The sequence below is a fragment of the Bacillus rossius genome, chromosome 12, assembly GCF_032445375.1.
Source record: "Bacillus rossius redtenbacheri isolate Brsri chromosome 12, Brsri_v3, whole genome shotgun sequence".
Lineage (NCBI taxonomy): Eukaryota > Metazoa > Arthropoda > Insecta > Phasmatodea > Bacillidae > Bacillus > Bacillus rossius.
The window spans coordinates 44,942,088-44,964,853 of record NC_086339.1 but is presented as its reverse complement, the minus strand read 5'-3'; the positions used below and the strand labels follow the sequence as shown (position 1 = coordinate 44,964,853).

Here is a 22,766-nt window from a genome sequence, read left to right as displayed (position 1 = left end):
AGTAGGCCTATATATTTGTAAAAAGAATCATATTTATTCACATATTCAGTTATCACTATAACACACAATATAAGTCCAATCAATTTCATTCTTGGTAATGATTTAATAAGTCTTAGTCACACATAAAATAATAACTTGCCAATAAAAAGTACGATATTCCAATATGTATGATCTCACCATAAAATATCTTTTATTGCTTGATGTACAGTAGAAAACATACTTAATAAAAAACTTTCTTGTTTTCCATAACTGTAGTACGAGGGGGAAAACAAACAAAAAACTGGACTGAGAGCGCGATGCCATTCGTAGACGTATAGAGGATTATTCCGCTAGATGGGGTTAGTAGATACCTTCAATACACAGCTGTCCAGATGGTGTCAGTTTGTAGGTTAACGTTTGATCGTAGTATTGTTTTTCTCTTACTGATCTCGTGTTCCGCCTGCGAAGTCGTTATGGCGGATTCAAAAGAACAAAGAGTATGTTTGAAATTTTGTTTCCTGCTTGAAAAGTCTACAACAGAAGCTTACCAAATGCTTCAACAGGCTTTCAAGGAGGATGCTATTAGCCGCACTCAAATTTTCGAGAGGTTTGGGTGCTTTAAACGTGGTGAGACAAGTGTTGAAGATCATGCTCGTTATGGACGCCCTCTGACATCTCGAAAACGTTGCAAAAATCAGCTAAAAAATTAAAAAATTGAGGATTGTCGTTTCACGATCGACGAAATTTCAGACGAGACAGGAGTGAGTTGGAACTTCTGCCAGTGGATTTTGACTGAGGATTTGCAAATGAGACGTATTGCCACTAAATTTGTTCCTCGCCTTCTCAAACAGGATCACAAAAATATTTGAGCCAGGACTTGAAAGAAGAGATTGAAAGTGATCCAGATTTTGACCAAAGTCATTACAGGTGATGAGAGTTGGTGTTACGGGTATGACCCAGAAACCAAGCAAGCGTCAAGCCCGTGGAAGACTTCCAACTCCCCCAGACCAAAAAAAAAACAAGACAAGTGAGGTTGAATGTTAAGACGATGGTCATTGTCTTTTTTGATGTTCGTGGAATTGTGCACCGGGGATTTGTTCCCCCTGGCTAGACTGTTAACCAGCACTTTTATTTGGAAGTTTTAAGATGTTTGCGAAAGGATGTGCGGAGTAAACGCCCGGAAATTTGGCGATCACGTGACTGGTTCCTTCATAATGACAACGCCCCCTCACACACGGCCTTACGAATGAACTGCTATTTGACCTCTCAGGGGTGGTATGTCATCCCCACCCTCCGTATTCATCAGACCTAGCCACGTGCGATTTTTTCCGATTTACATGAATGAACTAAAATCTAAAAGGGAAGCATTTTAATGATGTGGAGGCGGTAAAAACAGCTTTGCAAAGGGCACTTTAGGATATCAAAGTTGAAGAGTTCCAGAGGTGAATCAAAGGGTGGGAAAAAAAACTTGACAAGTGCCTGAAAAAGTTCGTTAAAAAGGTAATAAATAAAATTTTTATGACAAAAAGTCATTTTTTTTTGTGTCCCCCCCCCCCCCTCCCCCGTGTACTACATTGGTTGAAGTGTGCATTTGAATTGGTTTCGCTGGTCAGCTGTAAGAGGGGGAAGGGAACATAATCTTCTTAATAGTGTGTATCAAACATAATTGCTATCTGGCTTTTATGACCAACTATCGCTAAAACTGAACAGTGTTGTATCAGGTGATCCTATTTTGTTACTGATGGTTTTGCCCAATATTTGCAAGTGTTTATATGTCGCGGAACTATAACCTACAAAGGGCCTCGATACAATGTATGTTTCAACTATTTCTGAAAGTCTTGTGCTTTGGTGCATCAAAGCCTTGAAAACTTCTTTGTCTACAGGTCCTGATGGAATACTAAATTTAGTTTTGAAAGTTTGCTCTTACCTACTAGTACCTCTATCGAAACATTTATTTAATAAGGGTCTAAAATGTCAAGTTTTCCAAATAATTGGAAAATAGTTAGGGTATTTCTGGTTCACAAGATGCCTGCTGTTTTGATCTAACTAAAGCATTTGTTACTGTTATAGTCAATTTATTGTACTTGTAAAATAATTTAATTTTGATTTCAGTGATAATTACGTCAATTGGTTTTCTAGTTATCTTGAAAATATAGGTTTAATTTTGTATCCACTAATATCATAATTCCTCTTTATTTAAAGGTTGTAATGGTGTCCCTCAGGGAGGTACATTGTCGCCTCCACTCTTCAATATTTACCAATATTTATCAATGACATCACTCAGGTTCTTAATCACTCTACTGGTGTATTGTGTGCTGACAATCTCAAAATTTATAAAAATTACCACTCCAAATGATTGTTTACTAATCAAAATTGACATTAATGAAAATAATATTTGGTGCAAACTTCATCTTGTTACTACCAACAAAGATAAAACCAAAAGAATATGTTTTACCATTAAATGTAAACCTATTAAATATTATCATATAATAGATAACACTCTAATTTCCAAAACTTTCACTATAAAAGATCTTGTCATCATTATTTCTATATGTGTTTTCCTGTAATTTATGCACACTTCAAAATATTAGAAATTATCATTTTGGAATGAAAGACAAGCAGTACACTATAGATTTGTAACACAGCAAACAAACGTTGAGAAAAAAATTATTTTAAAGATGCGCACGCATCATTGTAACACAAAATTAACAGTTTGTAGCTGCCCGCTAAACCGCTCATTAAGTCTCGAAAAAAAGCTACCAACAAAATAGAAAAAGAACCTCTATTAGTCGCGCATGTTGGCACGCTCGTCACCTCTGATCACTGTTTTCATATTTATAATATTTATCCACATGTTTCTAGTTTCTACATTCACAACACGTGTTTTAGTTTCATACAAGTGCGAATTTTTAATGTGCTAATAAATTATATTCAGTAGTGATTTAAATTGAATATTTTGATTAATATTATTTACTGCGTATTCGTAAATATTAGTAAAAAAAATTGTTCTTATATACTTTTTTAAGTGCTCAAATATAATTGAGGTTAACTATCCGTATGTATTATTTAGTGATATAAATTAAAATATTATTATGTATTTAATATAATTAATACTAAATATTTTATAATTATTAATTTTAAATATTTATTATTAAATCGAATAAATAATAAATATTTATAAAAATAAATGAACAAATTTTATGAAAACTTTTTGATAAAAATGAAAAGTTAGTATTAAATTAAGAAAATAATAAATATTTAAAAAATGAATGAACTTAAATTAAATTTTTGAATATATTATTAAATTTATTTATTTTCTTTTAAAATATTAAATAATCAATAATAAATATTTAAAATTAAGAAATTTATATTATTTAGTACAAATCCTTCTAATATTATAAACGCGAAAGTTTGTAAGTATGGATGGATGGATGGATGGATGTTTGTTACTCTTTCACGTTAAAACTACTGAATGGATTTGAATGAAATTTGGCCTACAGCTAGCTTATAACCTGAATTAACACATAGACCACATATTAATATGAAATTCCATCCCTAAGGGAGTGAAAAAGTGATAATTTCAATTTATAACAGAAAAAATCATAGGTCATAGACATACAAATAGTGAGTGAGTGTCATTTCTCTATGTCTGACACACGATCATACACATAGTAAGGTCTGGCAAATTAATATTTTTCTCCTTGGTGAGACCAGCCCGTTTAGTGGAGCTCGCAGCGGCTAGCAAAATAAAGGCGCTAATAACAGTTTTGTACTTAACTTCGTCAATAGATAGAGTTGCCTTGAATTTTAAACGCACCATCGTTTGATGCGTTTGTCATGTCTTTAATTTTCGTTTGTTTGTGCCGTATGCGTTCCTATACCATTCATCCGATTGCGATGAAATTTTGGTGATTTGTTATGCGCATGCCCATGAAGGTTACTGAGACGGTATAACTATCTTTCAATAGTTGGAGCACGAATCGTGTCAAAAAATGTGTTTATTTCATTTTATATAGCGGCACTTCGTCTGTTTTTGTTGTATAAGTGCGCACGCATGACACAATTTATTTAAATATATAAAATAGAGACAGATAAAGAGTGCTATATATATATATAGTGAGATAGAGATGGAGAGATAAGTTGAGATAGAGCGAGGTATAGAGAATGAAATGGGTTAGCTAAAGAGATATACCTATAGATGTATATAGCTATATAGAGACTTATTTATAGAAGATATAGAGATAGTGGGAAGTATATATGTAGATATAAAGAGATAAATAGAGATAGAGAGATACATAGATGTACATAGATGTATATAGATGTAGATAGAGATAAATATATATATATAGAGAGATGGATAGATGATTTGTATATGTGGAACTAATTCAAACATATTACAAAACAAAACTGAATGAGGCATTGCAATGCAGGCCGAGCATTAGCTAGATAATGGAATCTTTTCAATATTATTAATCTCTTATTTTTGAGCTTTTTTTCTATATTGCTTTATAAAGTCTAAATTACATACAGACCAGGTAAATAACTATAAACTGGCAGAACAACGTCTGTCGGGATCTGAAACTGATATAAATTAATTTTCACACTTGACATTCAAATTAAGATGACAATTACTAACTACACCCTGTGTTCAGCCCGGGCAACGCCGGGTATTGCAGCTAGTTATGTCATATATATATTTATTATTCTCTAAATTTTATTTATTTAATTTTTCAAATTTAAACTTAAGTTTATTGACTGTGTTGACTATCTTTTTCCAGCCCTTTTATTATTTTATTTTAATAAATTATTTGCATGCAATTAAAAACTATTTTTTAACGATGCCAAAGAAGGAAGTGTAACTTGTCACGCTTGTCTGAAACTGACCGTGCTGAGTGCGCAGCGCTGAACGAGCGGAAGGCGGAGGTGCGGATACAGTACCGAGACGTGCCCGGGGACATCTTCAACGGGGACCTGAAGCGCAACGAGCTGGTGATCCGCGTGCAGCCCGGCGAGGCCGTGTACATCAAGCTGATGACCAAGACCCCGGGCATGACCTTCACCATGGAGGAGACGGAGCTGGATCTCACCTACGGCAGCAGGTACAAGGTGCGTGCTCATCCGGACCCCATCGTGATTCACTCATTTTCCTATTAGTAGTATTAAGCTGTAGCGAAAGTTGTGTTTATGAAATAAAGACAGCAATGTTTAGGGCTTCACCCATCCATAGCTTTTATTACATGCATTTGAAGTCAAATTATGTTAAATCTCTACTTTTTGTGATCGGTGATCCAGGCAGGGTCCGGTCCTATCTAGATAGCGAGACACTACTGTATTCTTATGCTTGCTAGGAGGTATGTACTTAAAAAAACAAGTGTGTTGCATATAACACTATATTCAGAACTGTTTACTATAGTGACTACGTTTTCTAGTGAAAAAGCAATTATTAAAAAAAAAAATTTAAAACTCCGAGGATAGAAAACTAGAAAAACCAAATATTACGAGGTTGGTTTTTTTTTTTATGTATATAGTGGTTTAACATCTCGCTAGTGAGATCATTAGAGACTGCAAAAAAAAACACATATCAGGGATATTAAGAAAGTTAAACATGCAGATCGGATATGAACCTGGGTCTTCTGTAAAACCAGTTTGGAGTCTTTATACGGAGCCACCTCGCTCTATTCGTAAGGAAAGGGTCAGTTAGATCTAATAACCTGTCACACGTCATTAAGCTTTATTTTGTGAAAATTATTCGAAGTTTTAAAAATATAATCATTGTAGAAATTTAAATTAGTAACCTTGAAAACTGATGTTAGCACCAGAAAATAACGCTAATGGTAATTTATATCGTCCATTAATTTTTTTGGCAAAACTAGGGCTGGGCCGATACTAGGGCTGGGCCGATACTTGATGCCGATACAAACCAAAGAAATGTTTGTGTTATGAAAGGATATTTTACTTATAAAGAAATCTTTAATTTCATATTATAATGACAGTACCATCAAACGGTCAAAACACTTACTAACATGCATCTTACAATAATAATAAAACACACACAAATACTTTTTTTTCAGCCCACATGTTTAAGTATTGCCCCACCTCGTGATATTTTTACATGGCAGAAAGTGCATGTAGCCTTGGTATCTTCATTTGATTGAAGAGTGAAGTATTTCCAAACTTCACTTCTCTTCCCAGCCATATCATCACACTCAGAAAAATCTTTAAAATATCAATTTAGGTTAAGATTTTAACAATTCAAGCTAACGTAAATACTAAATTGTAAACAAACACAACATAACATCAGCCAAGCCATAGATATATAAATAACATGGAGATGGGGCAAGCTATTTAGACGTTCTTCAGCAACTGTTTATATGATCGCGAGTGCTGTAAACGTGATCACGAGTGCAATTTACTTTATCGCGAGCACTGGTAAACGTAACGTGAGGCTGTCTTTGCTCCACAGTTGGCAATGAATATTTTTTTATTTATTTATTCAGTTTTTGTTCAGTGGATCCCATATGGAGTTAAGGGCTCCGGGATATAGAACAAGTCAAGTCAATTTTATACAGACTGCATAAGTACAATTATTAAGCATTATAGAGTACATTGGTACATAAGAAATGGTATAAACTCAAGTTTAGGACATTTATACATTTATAGTATGCATGTCTCTATGGTTCTCGGGCTCCATTGTATTTTTAAAACAATCAACACGACCGGTTTTCTTTAAAACAGTAGCGCTGTGGGAAGGAAACTTAGGGTATTAGTGCATAAATTACCAAATTAGGCAATTATTTTAAAAATTAGTTTTGACTTGCAAAAAACCAGTTGCGTGAAATACTATTCCTTAGTGATTTTTTTCTAACAAAAACAATATAACACTGTTTAAGAACTTAGACTGAGGTATCGGTGCGAAGTATCGGCAAATATTTTACAGATGCTGCTGATGCCGATACTCTGAATATCGGCCGATACTTAGGAATCGGAATCGGCATCGGCCCAGCCCTAGGCAAAACATCACTAAACAATTACAGTAGTGTCTAAATTAACCGAGTTAATGTGGACCTGCTACCTCTGATAAGCAAATTCCCGGGTAGCTTGAATATAATGAGAAAATTATCTTGGTTTTCAGTAAGCACAAAGGTATTTATAATTTTTCAGGGTGATTTTTATCCAGATTTTCATAAGTTTCACCCCATGATTTGCCCAACTAGTAAGTAGATGAGATCTTTCAGGTAATTTTCTTTAGGCTTTTGACATCGGTTAGATCACGTTCTAGGTCCTCAAGCAAATGTTTCAAACGTCTTTGCCTGTAATGGCTAGAGACACGGAAATTTCGCGAATCGCGATATCACGAAATAACACCGCAATTTACCTTAATTCGCGACAAAACACCGAAATCGCACAGCATCGAGAAATAAAACTGATAATAATGAATTAGACCACCCATGCAAGACATCGCGAAAAACAAGTAAACACGACGTTGACGGCACATCGCCATTTTTCTAAGTTTCAACATGGCCGCTTTGTAATGAAAGTAAATAATGATTTACAGTATTCCCGTCACGTAATCATTACAATTTGAAACGAAAGCAGTAATTGCAATCATAAACTAATTAAAAAGAGAAAAATGTACCTGAGCATCAACACAAAGTTAATAAAAAATACCGGCGATGTTTTCAACACAATATAGCTGCCATGATTTTCAACCCGCTGTATTTACACATTAATCTTGTAGAGAAATATAAAATTTTAATTCTTCCTTTCATGTTGAACAGTTAACAACCTCATGCTTTCAACTACGTTTGACTGGCTTGGCAACCTACTCGTTAGAGCTGTAGGTGTAGCAAACTGTATGTATAGTAGGGCCGCGACGTCTTGGCGGGTCGACTCCCTAGAGCTCAGCGACCTTGTAATCGACACGTCCCGCCTTGTCTGCTCCGCAGATAACAACGGCCTGGAAGTCTCCATGCCGTTCCGAAAACATTGGTCGAGAACAATCTCACGTACGGTGCAACACAGCGCAGATCTTAATGATACAAAGATGTGATAATGCTTTACGGTAATTTATTATTTAAAGGTAGTGCACCATTTGCTCGACTGGGCAGCTTAGTTAAATATAGTTAAACATAGCTATACAATTCTTTAAAGTTAAGAACTAAATTTGTAATTGTGGGTTGCTGTAGGAAACACAATTAATTAAGACTTGCATGTAACTCCCTCGCTGATGCTTACTTTTCCATTTGGTTTGGCTGAAATGTGAAGACGATCGACATGACACTTTCACGCACTTCAAGAACCTTACCACTTTTATGCACACGGGTTGGTATTTTTTCCATAACAGCACTCTGAAAGAACCATTTTAGTAGTTTCGAGGGGTCCGAAAACCATATTTATAACAAACCATCCTCGCGTATTTTATAGTCTCCTGTTGTTGTGCTTGCTTTATAAACAAGAGAGGCTCCGGGAAGGAAGCCCTGCCTAGAACCAACGCTTAAAACTATCAGTCTGTGCGCTGCATTTCCTGTTGCCATTACCTACACCTTCAGCGTCACCTTTCTTTTGCCAACATTTCTGAAAGGTTAAATTAGTGTCAACCCAGGATTCATCCATGTCAAATATATTCTTTCCAGCCTCCCTGCACTGTTTCATCTGAGTCAGCTACCGTTATCGCCAAGCAACAACGTCAGATCTTTCGAGAAGAAGCATTCGCTTATTTTGGCTTCTTCTCCACACAAAACCCATTTCTTTGAGTATTTTACGCAGCGATGTCTTTCCCTAACTCCATCCGATTTTTTCTTTCAAAACTGGCAGTAGTTTCCTTGTCGTTTTTTTACTGCATAAAATTCGTGGCTAGTGTCTCTGATCACTCTTCTATCAAAGTCATCAACTGACAACAAACGTTTCCCAGTTTTTTTTTGGCTTGAAATGAATAATTAAACATGAGAGGCTGTTTAACGGTCAAATAAAGGAGTGATATATATATATATGTAAATATAAACATATAAATTGTAAATAAATAATGTATTAATATAATATACATTAATATATATCATAAAATCATATATATTATAAAATATATAATGCAATATATAATGTATATAATGTAATATAATATCATGTAATATACCTAATGCAATATAATGTGTAGCAATATCGGCTACACTTGTAGATAAAAAATATTCTAACAAGCGGTGCAGAAAGTTTGGAAAATTGCCAAATGCAAAACAAACAAACCGCGGGTGAAATTACGGGGAATGCATTGAAAAACTTATAATGTTGTTGTTTGTTTTTTATTTGTCGTCTCTCTGTTGTGTTTTCGGATGCGCGAAACTGATCTTTGGCTTATACCTGTGTATCGCGCAGCTCTTTCGGTTGCATTTGTTAGAGGTACTAGCAGACATTTGTTGGCAGCTTCTTCATCACAACACTGGATTACACTACTTATAATTTCCCTCTCCCCACTATGTATTACTTTATTGTATCTTGAACGTCCTGCGTCGGGCTCCATTATTCACTTCAGACTGAGAGCGTGGCGCCTGATGTTTTTGCTATGAACCGCATAGCGGCTGATGTGCGCGCGCAGCTGCTTCCCCTCTCATTTACTCTTCCCCGCTTCCCCGCAAAACGACACGCCAAGACGTCGCGGCCCTACAGTATTCGGTACTGACTGAGTAACGGGTGCGCCATCTAGTATCGAGTAACGAAACGTTACACACGGCTGGATTTCGTTACTCGCATTTTTCGTATGTTTTACGCATGCGCGCGCATATTCGATGAATTTACGTTACAAAGAACGATGTTTGTTTATTAAGTATAATATGGAAATTTGTCGTCCAAGTTTTTTACTGTTTATAAGAAAGTATTTTTTACAAATTAGAAATATGTATGTTTTTGTTATTTATTATCGCGTATTTTCACGTTTTTTGTTGTTTTTATCTTAAAAGAGATAATATAATAAAACCGCTCTAATGAGATTTAATTGTTTCTTGGTTAACAAAAACTGTTAATTATCAAATATTGTTAATTGTTTATATTCTATTTATTATTATTTACGTGACGTCATACTGTACGCGTACGCAATACGACTCGATTCGTTGCTGCAAAATAACATTGCATGTTATGCGGTATCAGAAGTAACGAGTAACGTAGCGACACGATAGTAACGAGTACTAATTGTTATAGTAACGAATACATACGGGTACACTTTTTTTCGTTACTTTTACACCTCTACTACTCGTAAACATGAACACATGGCACTACGCCGATTGATAAGCAAAATCAGTGACCTTTAACTGCCGTAACTACACTTCTCAGCAAATCCAATACGACCGCAGAGCAAGTGAATACGGCGTCAACGGGACAAAGAACAGCAGCAAGAAATATTAAAAGAATACTAAGTTGAGACATGCCGTGCCGAGGCAGCGCGCTAGGCGACACCGGGCCGTGCCGAGGCAGCGCGCTAGGCGACACCGGGCCGTGCCGAGGCAGCGCGCTAGGCGGCACCGGGCCGTGCCGAGCTGTTTCAAGCCTACAATTTTTATTTGCCAATAGTGTTGACTTTAGAGTGCAGTATACGAGTATACGCCGTGCCACTATTATTTAGCCAAGCAAAACTTGTAGGTCATAAAACCATTCTCAAAAGTTAAAGTAAACATGAAAAACCAAAACAGCGAAATAAAACCGAAATTTGATTTTTTCAAAACGAAATTTAAGGAAAAATAAAACCATTTTTACGGGACTCTAGTAATGGCATTTCAGGTTGGCTCAGTTAAAATGGAAACTCGGATAGTCAAATTTGGCTAATCGAAACACTAATGTAAATGAAAATTTACTTAAAGCTTGATCTCACATGCCACGTTCATTATTTCATTTTATGTCATTTATATTAATGGGATTACTTGTAAATTTATTCAAATGGCTCTCGTAGATTTGTTTTTGAGTCACAAATTCTCTCACCAGATATACCTAACTAAATGTTACTTTTAACAAGCTGTAACTTTTTACACAATTTGGAACATTCGAGACTTCACCGGCTAGCTGTGGCCTGAATTGCACATACATAAAGCACTTGCAGAAAATATGAGGTCTTGTAGTTATTTAATCAGATGGCTCACTAAGATCAAAGTTATGAAAGTTATGAAGTTGGCGTGATGTTACAAATAAAAGATTTTATAACCTAAATTGTAAATTTATTATTTCTTTACCAAAATATTTTTACACTGACCACGAATATACAAAATCAACACCATTACTGGCAACTCATCACTCAACACAAAAAGATACATTTAAGGTTATGCACCTGACTAAATTCTTGCCCATATTCATTCTTTGCCGATAAAAATATCCTGCAGAAGTAATATAATTTTAAGTTTGTTGATAGCTATCAGAACAACACCACCACCATGATCTTTTTATGTCAATAAATCATTTCTATTATTTCTAAAGACTAAATATTGATTGGTGAAGTAGTGAGAATTAACACTAAGATCAATAAACCAAGTTATCTATAAAACAAATAATATAATAAGAATTAATGAGATTTTAGAGTAATTCAATATGTTTAGTCCTGAGATCTTTTACGTTATGGTATAGTAACTCACACTCCTCCAGGCAACTGACATGGGATCGAAGCAAGGTCTGCCTATGTTGACAGCATAAACAAGAGATGAATCATTGCTGATAATTATATCTGGGTGAAGCTTCCCGTAGAAGGGACTAATTAAGCACCCGCTCGACCGAGAAACAATGTTATTAATTACGTTAAAATTAAAATCTTTGAGGACTGAAATATGGAAGGAAACAAAATCAAATTTGGTCTTGAGTTTAGCTACTTTCACGTGCAACAAATTGAGTTCTTTGGAAATATACTTGACACTCTCATGATCTTGAACATAAGCATCAAATCTTGCAAGGAACAGAGCTTTTTTTTTCTGAACAGGTTTAATAGCAGTTAACATTAGGAATATTATGTATGCCCATTTGCATAGGTTTTTTTTGCTTTCCTGATCGTTTTTGGCTTCAGAGATAGTATTGGTTCTAGACTTCTGTGCATATTGCACTACAGTGAACCCGTCATTGTCTACAACATGGTGGGTGGAGTTGAAGTTGGTCGTGACATTGTGCTTTTTGAACCGAGTCGAATGTAGGTCACGAGACAAAGTACCGTTACCAGAGCCACTGGGTGTTTCCAAACCAACAGCCTTATTCACGCTCGAGAGTTTCTGTAATACATGACTGTAGGAATTATCACTGATATTTTCTTATAACAAACTTTGCTTTAAGAGGAGAAGTACCTGTTTGATCTCCACAGTTTCAGCACATGAATCAATTACACAATTAGTAACATCTTTAAAACAAGTTTTCACTCTTGAGGTCATCAACCTTGGTACACAACAATCAACAGTTTTAATTAACTAGTTTATTTTAAGCACTTCCAACTTGAGAACTTCCATTGTGGACCGCTCGTAACTTCCCGCAAATCCTGTAGTTCCAGCTGCAATTTTCTTCGGAGGTGATTGAAACATATTTGGTTGTCTCTAACTAGATCCAAAACTGTAGCATTATTTTGGGATGTTTGGAACTCTCAGGAATCAGGTTGATGCAAAATTGAGGAATATTGATTATACACCAAACAATTGAAGAACAAGTTAGATCACATACACCATGGAACACGTGTGAATACGTCCGTCAGGAGAGAACACATGGCCGCGACAACAATGACAATAAAATAAAGTGACAAATATAGCAAGTGAGACTGGCCCTTGAGGCCAAATATAAGTGAAGCCCTTTTAAAATTTTAATTTATGCCTTTAAGCAATTTTTTTGAACTAAACAGAAAAAAAAATTCTAGCGTTCATTTGTTTTGACTGGCTTCATGGATTAGCATACAGCACTAGCAGACATCAGTTGCGTGACAGAACAGATATTCTGGTCTAGACACCACAACGATGATAGCACAGACGAACACAGAAGCTTCCTAAGATAGTAGTTTCGGGAATGTGGAATCTGTTCTTGTCTTACGGTGTTCGTCTGTGGTGCCCAGAATATCTGTTTTGTCATTCGCTGGTTTCACCTGTGTGTGTCTATGTTGTTCATTTTATCCATTTAGTTTTTAGTACCATAGTTGGGTTAGTTGTTTGTCATTGTGTTGTCCAAATTCATTTATGTTTTCTTGTTGTGTCTTGTCATCATTAGCCCTCTGTGTCCTTCTGTGCTGATATATATATATAAAACTAATTCCTTCTATGAAATTTTCTGTGCTATGTTTTTATTTTTTTGACATTACCCTGATTTTGCCTTGCTTTCCGTGTGTTTTTATATTTATCTTTCTTGTATTTTATTGATATTTATAATATACAGTGTAATCAGCACTGGTGATGTCCAAAACTGCATCTTAAACCAATTTTCCCCATTGCAAGAACAGTCGCATTAATAAGTGGCTTGTGAAATCACCTGCCTCCCACCAAGATATCCCGCTGGGAAACCTGATGAATATTGCTGAGCCATTGGTTTTAAGGGGAAGGTCTTGTTTCCCCACCAGTATGCTCCATCACTCTCCATCCTACTGCTTTATCCCATCATATGTCTAATGACCTCTATGTCAAAAAGACATTAAACCATAATTCATTATCCATGAAATATGTGCTTGATGCTAGTAATATTTATAATTTCTGTATGTAGGTTAGTGTTTATAAATTCTTCTGATGGATAAAGTTTAAGATTTTATATGTGTAGAGTCCTGTTTTTCTACTTTAAAATACTTGTGCTTGTAAATTTACTGTTCTATATGTTTACGAGACTACAAACACTACTTTCCTATGTAATAAGTTTTCCAGCTAAAATATTTGAGCAAATTGTCCTTCTAAAAATAGGAGCAAACACTTAACTGTATTTTTATGTGTATTAAACTGACATTGTTTTTGTTCGTAGGATGCCAAATTGCCTGATGCCTACGAACGTCTACTTTTGGACGTATTTTGTGGTTCTCAAATGAACTTTGTCCGCTCGGATGAACTTTCTGAAGCTTGGAGGATCTTCACTCCTCTGTTGCACAAAATAGAAACAGAGAAAATACAACCAATACCATATGTGTGAGTATATTGTGTTTGCACGTAAAATTTGTAAAGTAAAAGTGAACATGAAAGCAAGATGGACAACATCCTGAAAATTTATATACGGTATCCATTGAAACTACCCAGATAGCAAAATAAGCTTGATTCAAGCTTGAATCAAGCTTGCCATGTCAAGCCTGCAAGCTTGAATCAAGCTTGTCACGACAAGTGTGTTAGCTTGAATCAAGCTTGATTCAAGCTAAGCTAGTTTACACTTGACAAGCTTACAGCAAGCTTGCCATATCAAGCTTGCAACAAGCTTGCCGCGACAAGCCTACAAGCTTGCCGCAAGCTTGTCATGGCAAGCTTGATTCAAGCTTGCAGCAAGCTAGCCGCATTAAGCTTGCATAATGCTTGCCGCGACAAGCTTGCAGCAGGCTTGCCGCGACAAGCTTGAGGCAGGCTTGCCGCGACAAGCTTGCGGCAGGCTTGCCGTGACTAGCTTGCATAATGCTTGCTGCGACAAGCTTGTGGCAGGCTTGCCATGACAAGCTTGCATAATGCTTGCTGCGACTAGCTTGCGCCAGGCCTGTCGCGACAAACTTAGGCTTGTCGTGACAAACTTGTGCCAGTCTTGCCATGATATCCTTAAGGCAAAGGTAGGCAAGGGTAAAAGAATACAACCTAAAATCTCGCTTATATTTTGTTCAGTCAACAATATCCAAAAGGAATATCACCCAGAGTCAGCTGCAATGAATTCAACTACAATTTGTGTGGTAATACTAGCTTAAACAGTTGCTAGGTAAGTTGATGAAATAAAAAAGATTTAGGCTTGAGACCCAAAAGGTGTATGCAAAAGATAATAATTTACAAAACTTTGTTGTATTTTTGTGTTTCAGAAAACAACACACACTGTAATTTTTTTTTATTAAAACCATAGTAAACTATATATGGATATCAGATAATTGCACATATTAAGATTTTGAAGAAAATTTAATGAAAAAATTATTGAGTTTTAATGTAGCATATCAATAATGCAAACAATTCAGATTCAGTGCCATTTTATCACTTTAAAACATACTCCATATTCCCTAGTTACAAAGTTTTCTTGCATAACACAATAAAATTGATGTCATTGGTATAATACTTCAAACGAAAGATGACCACTCAGTTGCTGGTTCAGAATACACATTGTTAAAAGTAGTGTATGCTAGACATACACTTTTTCATTGTTATGATCTTTACTACTAATAATTTAATTACAGACATGTGAATATAGAAACCACATCATTCATTAAATCTCTACCTTTTAAGTTACATAAAGTTCTGGACCTTACAAGATGTATTGAAATGTGTGCAACACAAATATAGCAAAACAGCTTGTAAGAATTCAATAACCTAACTTAATAGTATTATGTAATTTGGTAATGTATTAAACTTAAGCCTAAATCTTATACAACTTTTCACAAGGAATTTCTCAAAGTAGTTGTAAGTATGAGTAAATGTCAGAAGTAAATGTGACAATGTCAACAAAAAGTATCCTGCTCTTTCCTTAATACCTATTCGCTTCCTTCATTGTCTATTTAAAAAAAAATTGAGTGTTTAGCCAACTTTTACATTCTGAGATTATGCGTGTCAACAGCAGCTATGCTGATAAAGCCAGACAGTTATATTTTTATTTAGAATTTAAATTGAGGGTTTGTCTTGAGGTCGGGATAAAATATTTCCCCAAACATCACTTTAACAGTGTTTTTCAATTATCCATCGACCCCTTGCCAGTCATTACACCGGATAACCAGGAGTCTACTGTATTACAAAATTAAAAAAACGTAAGAACAGAGATGACAAACAAAAGGAGAAATAAATCAAAGCATATTACAGTTACTAAAAATTTATTAATATTATAATTTATACAATAAGCAATCTACTATAGTATATATAATTTTAGTCGCCTGGATCATTTTCAGCTGGTCCTTGTTGCTGGTTTCTGTTTCCTCTAGAACAAAAAAATATATACATATATATATAAAACACTGAAATTGATGCATCACATTAACCAACACATTTGCAAATACCTGTTGCAAAAAATTTTTTAAACAATGACACATGCTACTACTTATTATTGGCATTTCAATAAATATCTGTTGTTTTCAGATTAAGTCATAAGGTTTTAACATTTTACTGCACAAATTACATACTAAAAATCAACAACATGGCTAGCATAAAAATAGGGCAGACAATACATATGCTAATATATATCTAAACCAAAATATGTGCGTATTGGCACAAATGTAAGGCGATCCCCTAATATCAGGCAACCTGCAGTTTCAGGAGGCCAAACAAATGTAAAAATGCATTAGTCATTACTTTTGTGTGACAAATCCTATTTGTGTTGACTGATGTATAACAATTTATTATGTCTATTTATCTCATTACTTTTTTGAAAAAAAGTTTGAATGGCCTACCCCAAAAGTCAAAAGAAAACAATTACAAAATATTTACTGTGTTTTATCATATAATCGTTGCGCATGTGTAATTGTCGCACTGTTATTTTAGGGCTAGGGCGTTAAAATTTGGAAAAATTTATTTCACATAAACGTTGCATGATGTTTTTGGCCCAGCTGTTCGGTTCCCGGTGCTTTGTGTAGGTAGAAAATAGTAAACATGACAGGATAAAACAACGAGAATCGGTTTTCAAGTTGTTGTCAGGCAGTTTAGTAGTTATAATCAGAAAGTACAGTAATTAAAATTATAGTGAATCTCATTTAAAATTTAAATTGCACAATGCCTACGATTTCCCGTCCAAAATGGTTGAATGAATTGGTCCCACCATTTTCTTAGTACGACAAACTATTTTTTTAAAAGCTGTTAACTTAAGTTTCTAGTCCCGTAAGAAACGATGTACATATTTTAAACCCAAAACTTATTATAAGTTTAAATATCACTGCTTACTAATATATTGTGTCAATTTTTTAAAAGATGTTTTCAAAAGTTATAACTTTTTACACGTCCCATCTTCGTCGCCGACCACTATCGATAGCTCGCCGATTGTTGCAGTGTGCGCGATCTCGTTCCGAGTAAACTACATTACATAGCACGCATTGTCACTATTTCTTAGTGTGTACTAAGACTTACGACAATAATTATGCATTAAATTCTGCCTCTAGTTTGAAATACCTAAGTTTTTTGTTTTTATATTTTAAGTTGATCATAATATGTTTTAGTTTCACGACTTATTAATTTGAATGGATTTGTGTGCTTTGGTGTACTCTTTTCAATTAAACGTACTTTCCATAATAAAGTTGTGGTCATTTTCAGAGCTACTTCCTTCCTCTGAAGTACCACTTGTCTCGTCTAGCGTGCGAAAATAAGGCGACTTCCAATTTTCACATCTCTCATTTAAGTACAAATGGTCGCCCTATATACAGACCATTAGTCTACGGTACTTTTATGATACTGTTTTAGCCAGTTCTATATTGACATGTAGATATATACTGGAACCACAAATTAGATTTGGCATATTTAGCTACCAATTATATCCAATATTCTTTAAGATTTCTCCAACACATATGAACTGCCAAACACAGTCTCAATATCCACAAGAGCCAACCTAAAATAATGAGATCATGCTAAAATTATGTGTACAATTCTGAGTACACAATAAATGGGTGATGCAAAGACATATTTTTATTTAGTAACATAATAGCCAAAGTGATTAATACACATGTAGTTAAACCAATCTCTCACTTAGCACATCTTTAAATTGTGCACACTCATTTAGCTTGTTATGAATTTTACTACAGTGAAACCCCTTATTTACGTTACCGTATTTACAATTCCCATTTTTTGCACAATATTCTTCAGGTCCCGTTTGACTCCCATTTAGTCCAATACAATACTTTCACGTGAATTACATCTCAAAAATTGCATCCATCTTGCTAGTTAAATCATGTAACACGTAACACACAAGCAACTTGGTGCAATCGCCATACATGATGAAACTGTAAAAGAATTGTCCGAGAATAAACATGTGAAACGTGAAATTAAAAACGGCATTTACAAGTTGCCAACACTGGCCTAGTAAAGGCAGGCTTCGAGAAAACTAGATGCTAGAGCTACAATTTATAGAAATTCTTTATGTTTATTAGTACTTATACATACAGAATTATGTACTGTACATTATTTATTTCTGGTGTTAATCTTAGTCAACGTCTAACTTTTTCAGCAATAAATAATTATTGTAAATAAGGAAAAATTTTTGACTTTTATCTGTACGTTTTTTACAAGATGGTAGCATGTAAAAAACAAGGAAAACATTTTAGATTGATGAAAAACTCAACTAAGTGCATGAACGATGACACAGAAACTTGAGTTTCACTCACTGAAAGGTTAGGCGTGCCGATTTCCACTCTGAACAAAATTGTAAAAAATCACGAAATGATTGAAGAAACTGCATCCCAGTTGTGGTGTTTCTAATACATATAAAATACATTTGTGAATCAAAATATAAGGAAATTAAAGTACTTTAGAAGGAATGGTTGGTGGGTGCAAGTGCCCTGGAATGTCCCATAAACTGTGTTTTGATTAGACAAAAGGCACAATTTTAGCTACATGGCTCCAAATTGATGAGTTTCATATATTCATTGGTTGGATTGACAATTTCAAATGACTAAATGACCGTTGGAATTTTTGGTAAATATGTAGTGTACGGATTAGCGTCAAAATTTTTTTTAAAAATATGAAATAACTTTCGTTATATACTCTTTTACGTCCTCTTTTCATTAAAGCCTGCGGAGATAAGAAATTCCAAATACTTTAGGAGATATCAAATTTTTTAATTTTCATATTTGGGCAATATTTGTTTAAAAAAAAATTAAAATTCCGAAAATACTTTTATTCTGTGCTCTTTAACTTCCTCTTTTCATTAAACCCGGCGGAGATAAGAAATTCCAAAGGAGATAGGAGATATCGAATTTTTTAATTTTAATCCTGTGCACTCATGTGGCGTTCAACATTGTTGCTTGTTTACAAGTATGATTTTTTTTTTTTTCACGATGTAGGTGAAGGACTACATCATATAAACAGAAAATTACGTGAGTTTCTACCGTTCAACCTTTGTCCCGGTTTGTTAGGTCAGGTCAGCTACATTATAAATACTTTAAAACTAAACAACCATTAAAATTACTTTTATTATTTTTAATGTCCGTTCAGTTTCAAAGTATTTATAATGTAACTGACCTGTCCTAACAAAAAGGGACAAAGGTCCCTTTTTGTTAGGACAGGTCAGTTACATTATAAATACTTAAAACTATACAAGTAAAATTAATTGATATTATTTTTAATTTCCGTTTGTTTTGAAGTATTTATAATGTAACAAACCTTACCTAATGGAAAATTTCTTTTATTTAGGCATTCACGCAGACACAGCAAAATATAAAATGGCGACGGTCGAATGATTACATAGGTCTTGTATTGCAAAATAAGAACGGCGATATCTCCAAAAGTAATTGGAATTTCTTATCTCCGCAGGATGTAATGAAAAGAGGACATAAAAGAGCATATAATGAAAGTTATTTCAGATTTTTAAAATTTTTTCTGACGCTAATCCGTACACTACATATTTACCGAATTTTTTTTAAATACTGAAATAAGGTTCTTGTAAAACTTGCTGTATGTTTTTTTAAATGTAACTTTTGCTTTAGTAAACTATCCTTATGTATTGACATTTTTATCAATATTCTTAATCTGCAAACATCTGATATGAATTGCCAACTACAGTATGAAAGTACGTATGTATTTTATAGATGCTTACCTACACTTCACAGAATGTAAATAAGAGATTAAAGATTAAATGTCAATTATTATTTTTAGATATGCTTCAGACACTCATAATAAGGAATAGTTATGTTTATATGATAGTGAAATATGTTTAGGTTGTATAATATGACAGTCATATGACCAAAAAATGATTTTCCATACATTTCCCTTATTTTACACTTTTTTACTTTGTGCCCACGAACAGTGCAAATAAGGGGTTTCATTGTATCCTAGTCTAGTATTAACACATACGTAAATTTATCATCACAATGCAGAAAAAGAAACTACATAGTTATGTAAATATTCCATTCAAACTGTGCTCCAAATAAAATTCAACAAGTGTTAAATTAAGCAGTACTGAATCAAAAACCAAATACATATATTTTATTTTAATTATTGTTGAAGAAATACACAGATGAGAAATATCATGTAATGAACATCTGTAGTTCTTAATTTTTTATAAGACAAAAATCTGGAAATCCAAATTCCACTACCAGAATTGAAAATTGTAAAATAAAATTCAAAATTATTTTTTTTGTATACAAAAGGCAACTAGCCAAAAATACAATCATGGACAACTTTCAATGTTACAATAAAAAAGTAGTTAAAATAAAGTTGTTAGAATAACAAAAGTTTTACCTCCTCATTACTCTTGTTTTGCTCTGTTGCAGCCACAGGCAGATTGTTTCCTTGACCTCAATATGGGTAACTTTATGAAGTTTCAGGACATCAGCTGCAAAAACCAATAACATATCAGCCATATTCACAATAAAGATGAATTCAGACACTTTATCCCCAAAATTTTAAATTACATCTAGTAAGAGCAGATCCAAGTATACTGCACTTTTAATTAAGCTGTGCACAACAATTTTGGTCAATTATAAGTTGTAAAGCTAATTACTTCAATGCCTCTTTTCTAACGTCCAACAGATGCATTAATAAATTTTTTTATTCAAAAAGACCAAGAAATTCTAAAGTTATGTCTCTTAGCCCTCATTTAATAATTATAATGGTATCTTTGCCTCGTAAGGAAACTTAGGGAGACAGGATTGGAATTATATAGAATTTGCAAGCCATGGCCAGACAAAATAACACGCAAATACTGGGCAAGTTTTGCTCTCTTCATTGATCGATGTATTATTTTTTTGCTACTGAATCCAACATAAATTTTTCTATGATGTTTAAGTTGCTACTGAAATTGTGCATGTATTTAGCCCCCAACGAGTGATAGAGAGAGTTCTTTTTATAGAATTTCATGTTGTAAAATTCATAGGCCTAACACCTTGGATTTTGACTATTATAAACAACCGTAATTTTGCTGCATTAAGGCTGCTGCACACTACAAAATGTTTTTTACAAGCTTTAGTATTGGATAGTTTACAATTTTCAAGTTTCCAAGCTGACGTCTTTCTATGCTAGAAGTTTTCGCTGCACATGATACTGGCTACTTTGATAGTTGTGGTCTGAGTGAGCATTTTCAAAACAATAAGTTATCAAAACGATTCTTTTCAAAGCTGCAATATGAACATTTTTATTGTGGTAATTACTACTTTTAATCACATACAAACAAAGAACTTCCATGTAAAAATTTATTATTGTTGTTAATTGGTCTTTCGCTCACTTCTTTCCTTCCATATTTATGTTTCCCAATCTTGCGCGCCAAATTCTAATGTTGTTTTGATTCATTCTGATTGGCCACTGCTTAAATAGGTAAATATGTAGAGTCGCGGTAGATGCGGAAAAAAATGCTAAAAATCCGAAAATACTTTTATTCTATGCTCTTTCACTTCCTCTTTTCAAATCAACCGGCGGAGGTAAGAAATTCTTGTTTACAAGTATCTATTATGTTTCTTATTGGACAATTTTGTCACGTGACAGTTCCGTGATTGGCCAGTATTCAAATGAACCAATACGTGATTATTTATTCATTTATTGTTCAATACGATGTTTAATTAAACGGTCAACTTCTGCCATTTGATCATTGGTTTCTAATTTTAAAGTCTTATTTTTTTTATTTGGATATTGTTGCGCAAGTAATAAGTAACAAAAATATTTTACGCGAGTTTTTAATGTTCATCATTTGTCCGGGTTTTGTTAGGTCAGGTCAGTTACATTATAAATAATTTAAAACTAAAGAACCATTGAAATTAATTCACATTATTTTTAATGTCCGCTTAGTTTGAAAGTATTTATAATGTAACTGACCTGACCTAATCGACCATTTTAGTTCCTACTGTTTATCCTTTGAGCGGGTTTGTTTGGTCAGGTCAGTTACATTATAAATATTTTAAAACTAAACAGCCATTAAATTTCATTCACATTATTTTTTATGTCCGCTTAGTTTGAAAATATTAATAATGTAACTGAACTGACCTAATCGACCATTTTATTTATAACACATTCACTAACACACGGCAAAATAAAAAAATGGCGTCGTTCTAATGGTTGTACAGGTGTTGTATTCGATATCTCCTAAAGTATTTGGAATTTCTTACCTCCGCCGGTTGATTTGAAAAGAGGAAGTGAAAGAGCATAGAATAAAAGTATTTTCGGATTTTTAACATTTTTTTTCCGCATGAATACACAGGTATTGTGATGAAAATTAAAAAATTCGATATCTCCGAAAGTATTTGGAATTTCTTATCTCCGCCGGTTGATTTGAAAAGAGGAAGTGAAAGAGCATAGAATAAAAGTATTTTCGGATTCTTAGCATTTTTTTCCGCATCTACCGCGACTGTACATATTTACCCTTAAATATTGTAGTGAAACTCGTATGAAAAATAGGACACTGAGATTAGGCTAAACCAGTAGCCAATCTCTCAGGGCTGCTCGTAGCCAGCAAGTTTTTAAGTGACAAAACTTATAGCAAGCCAGGATAACATCTCTTGTACAATATTATAAGAAAAATTGTGTCGT

The 22,766-nt window shown here is 34.2% G+C and overlaps 1 protein-coding gene across 2 annotated transcripts in view; it reads left to right on the top strand.

The window, feature by feature from the left end:
- Window positions 1–22,766, top strand: part of LOC134537902 (glucose-6-phosphate 1-dehydrogenase) — a 156,814-nt gene that overhangs the window by 125,198 nt on the left and 8,850 nt on the right. For both annotated transcript variants that reach the window (XM_063378842.1, XM_063378840.1), the window contains 2 exons: window positions 4,880–5,085; window positions 13,912–14,072. In XM_063378842.1, coding sequence (XP_063234912.1) covers window positions 4,880–5,085; window positions 13,912–14,072 — 367 coding nt within the window. The remainder of the gene's footprint in view (window positions 1–4,879; window positions 5,086–13,911; window positions 14,073–22,766) is intronic.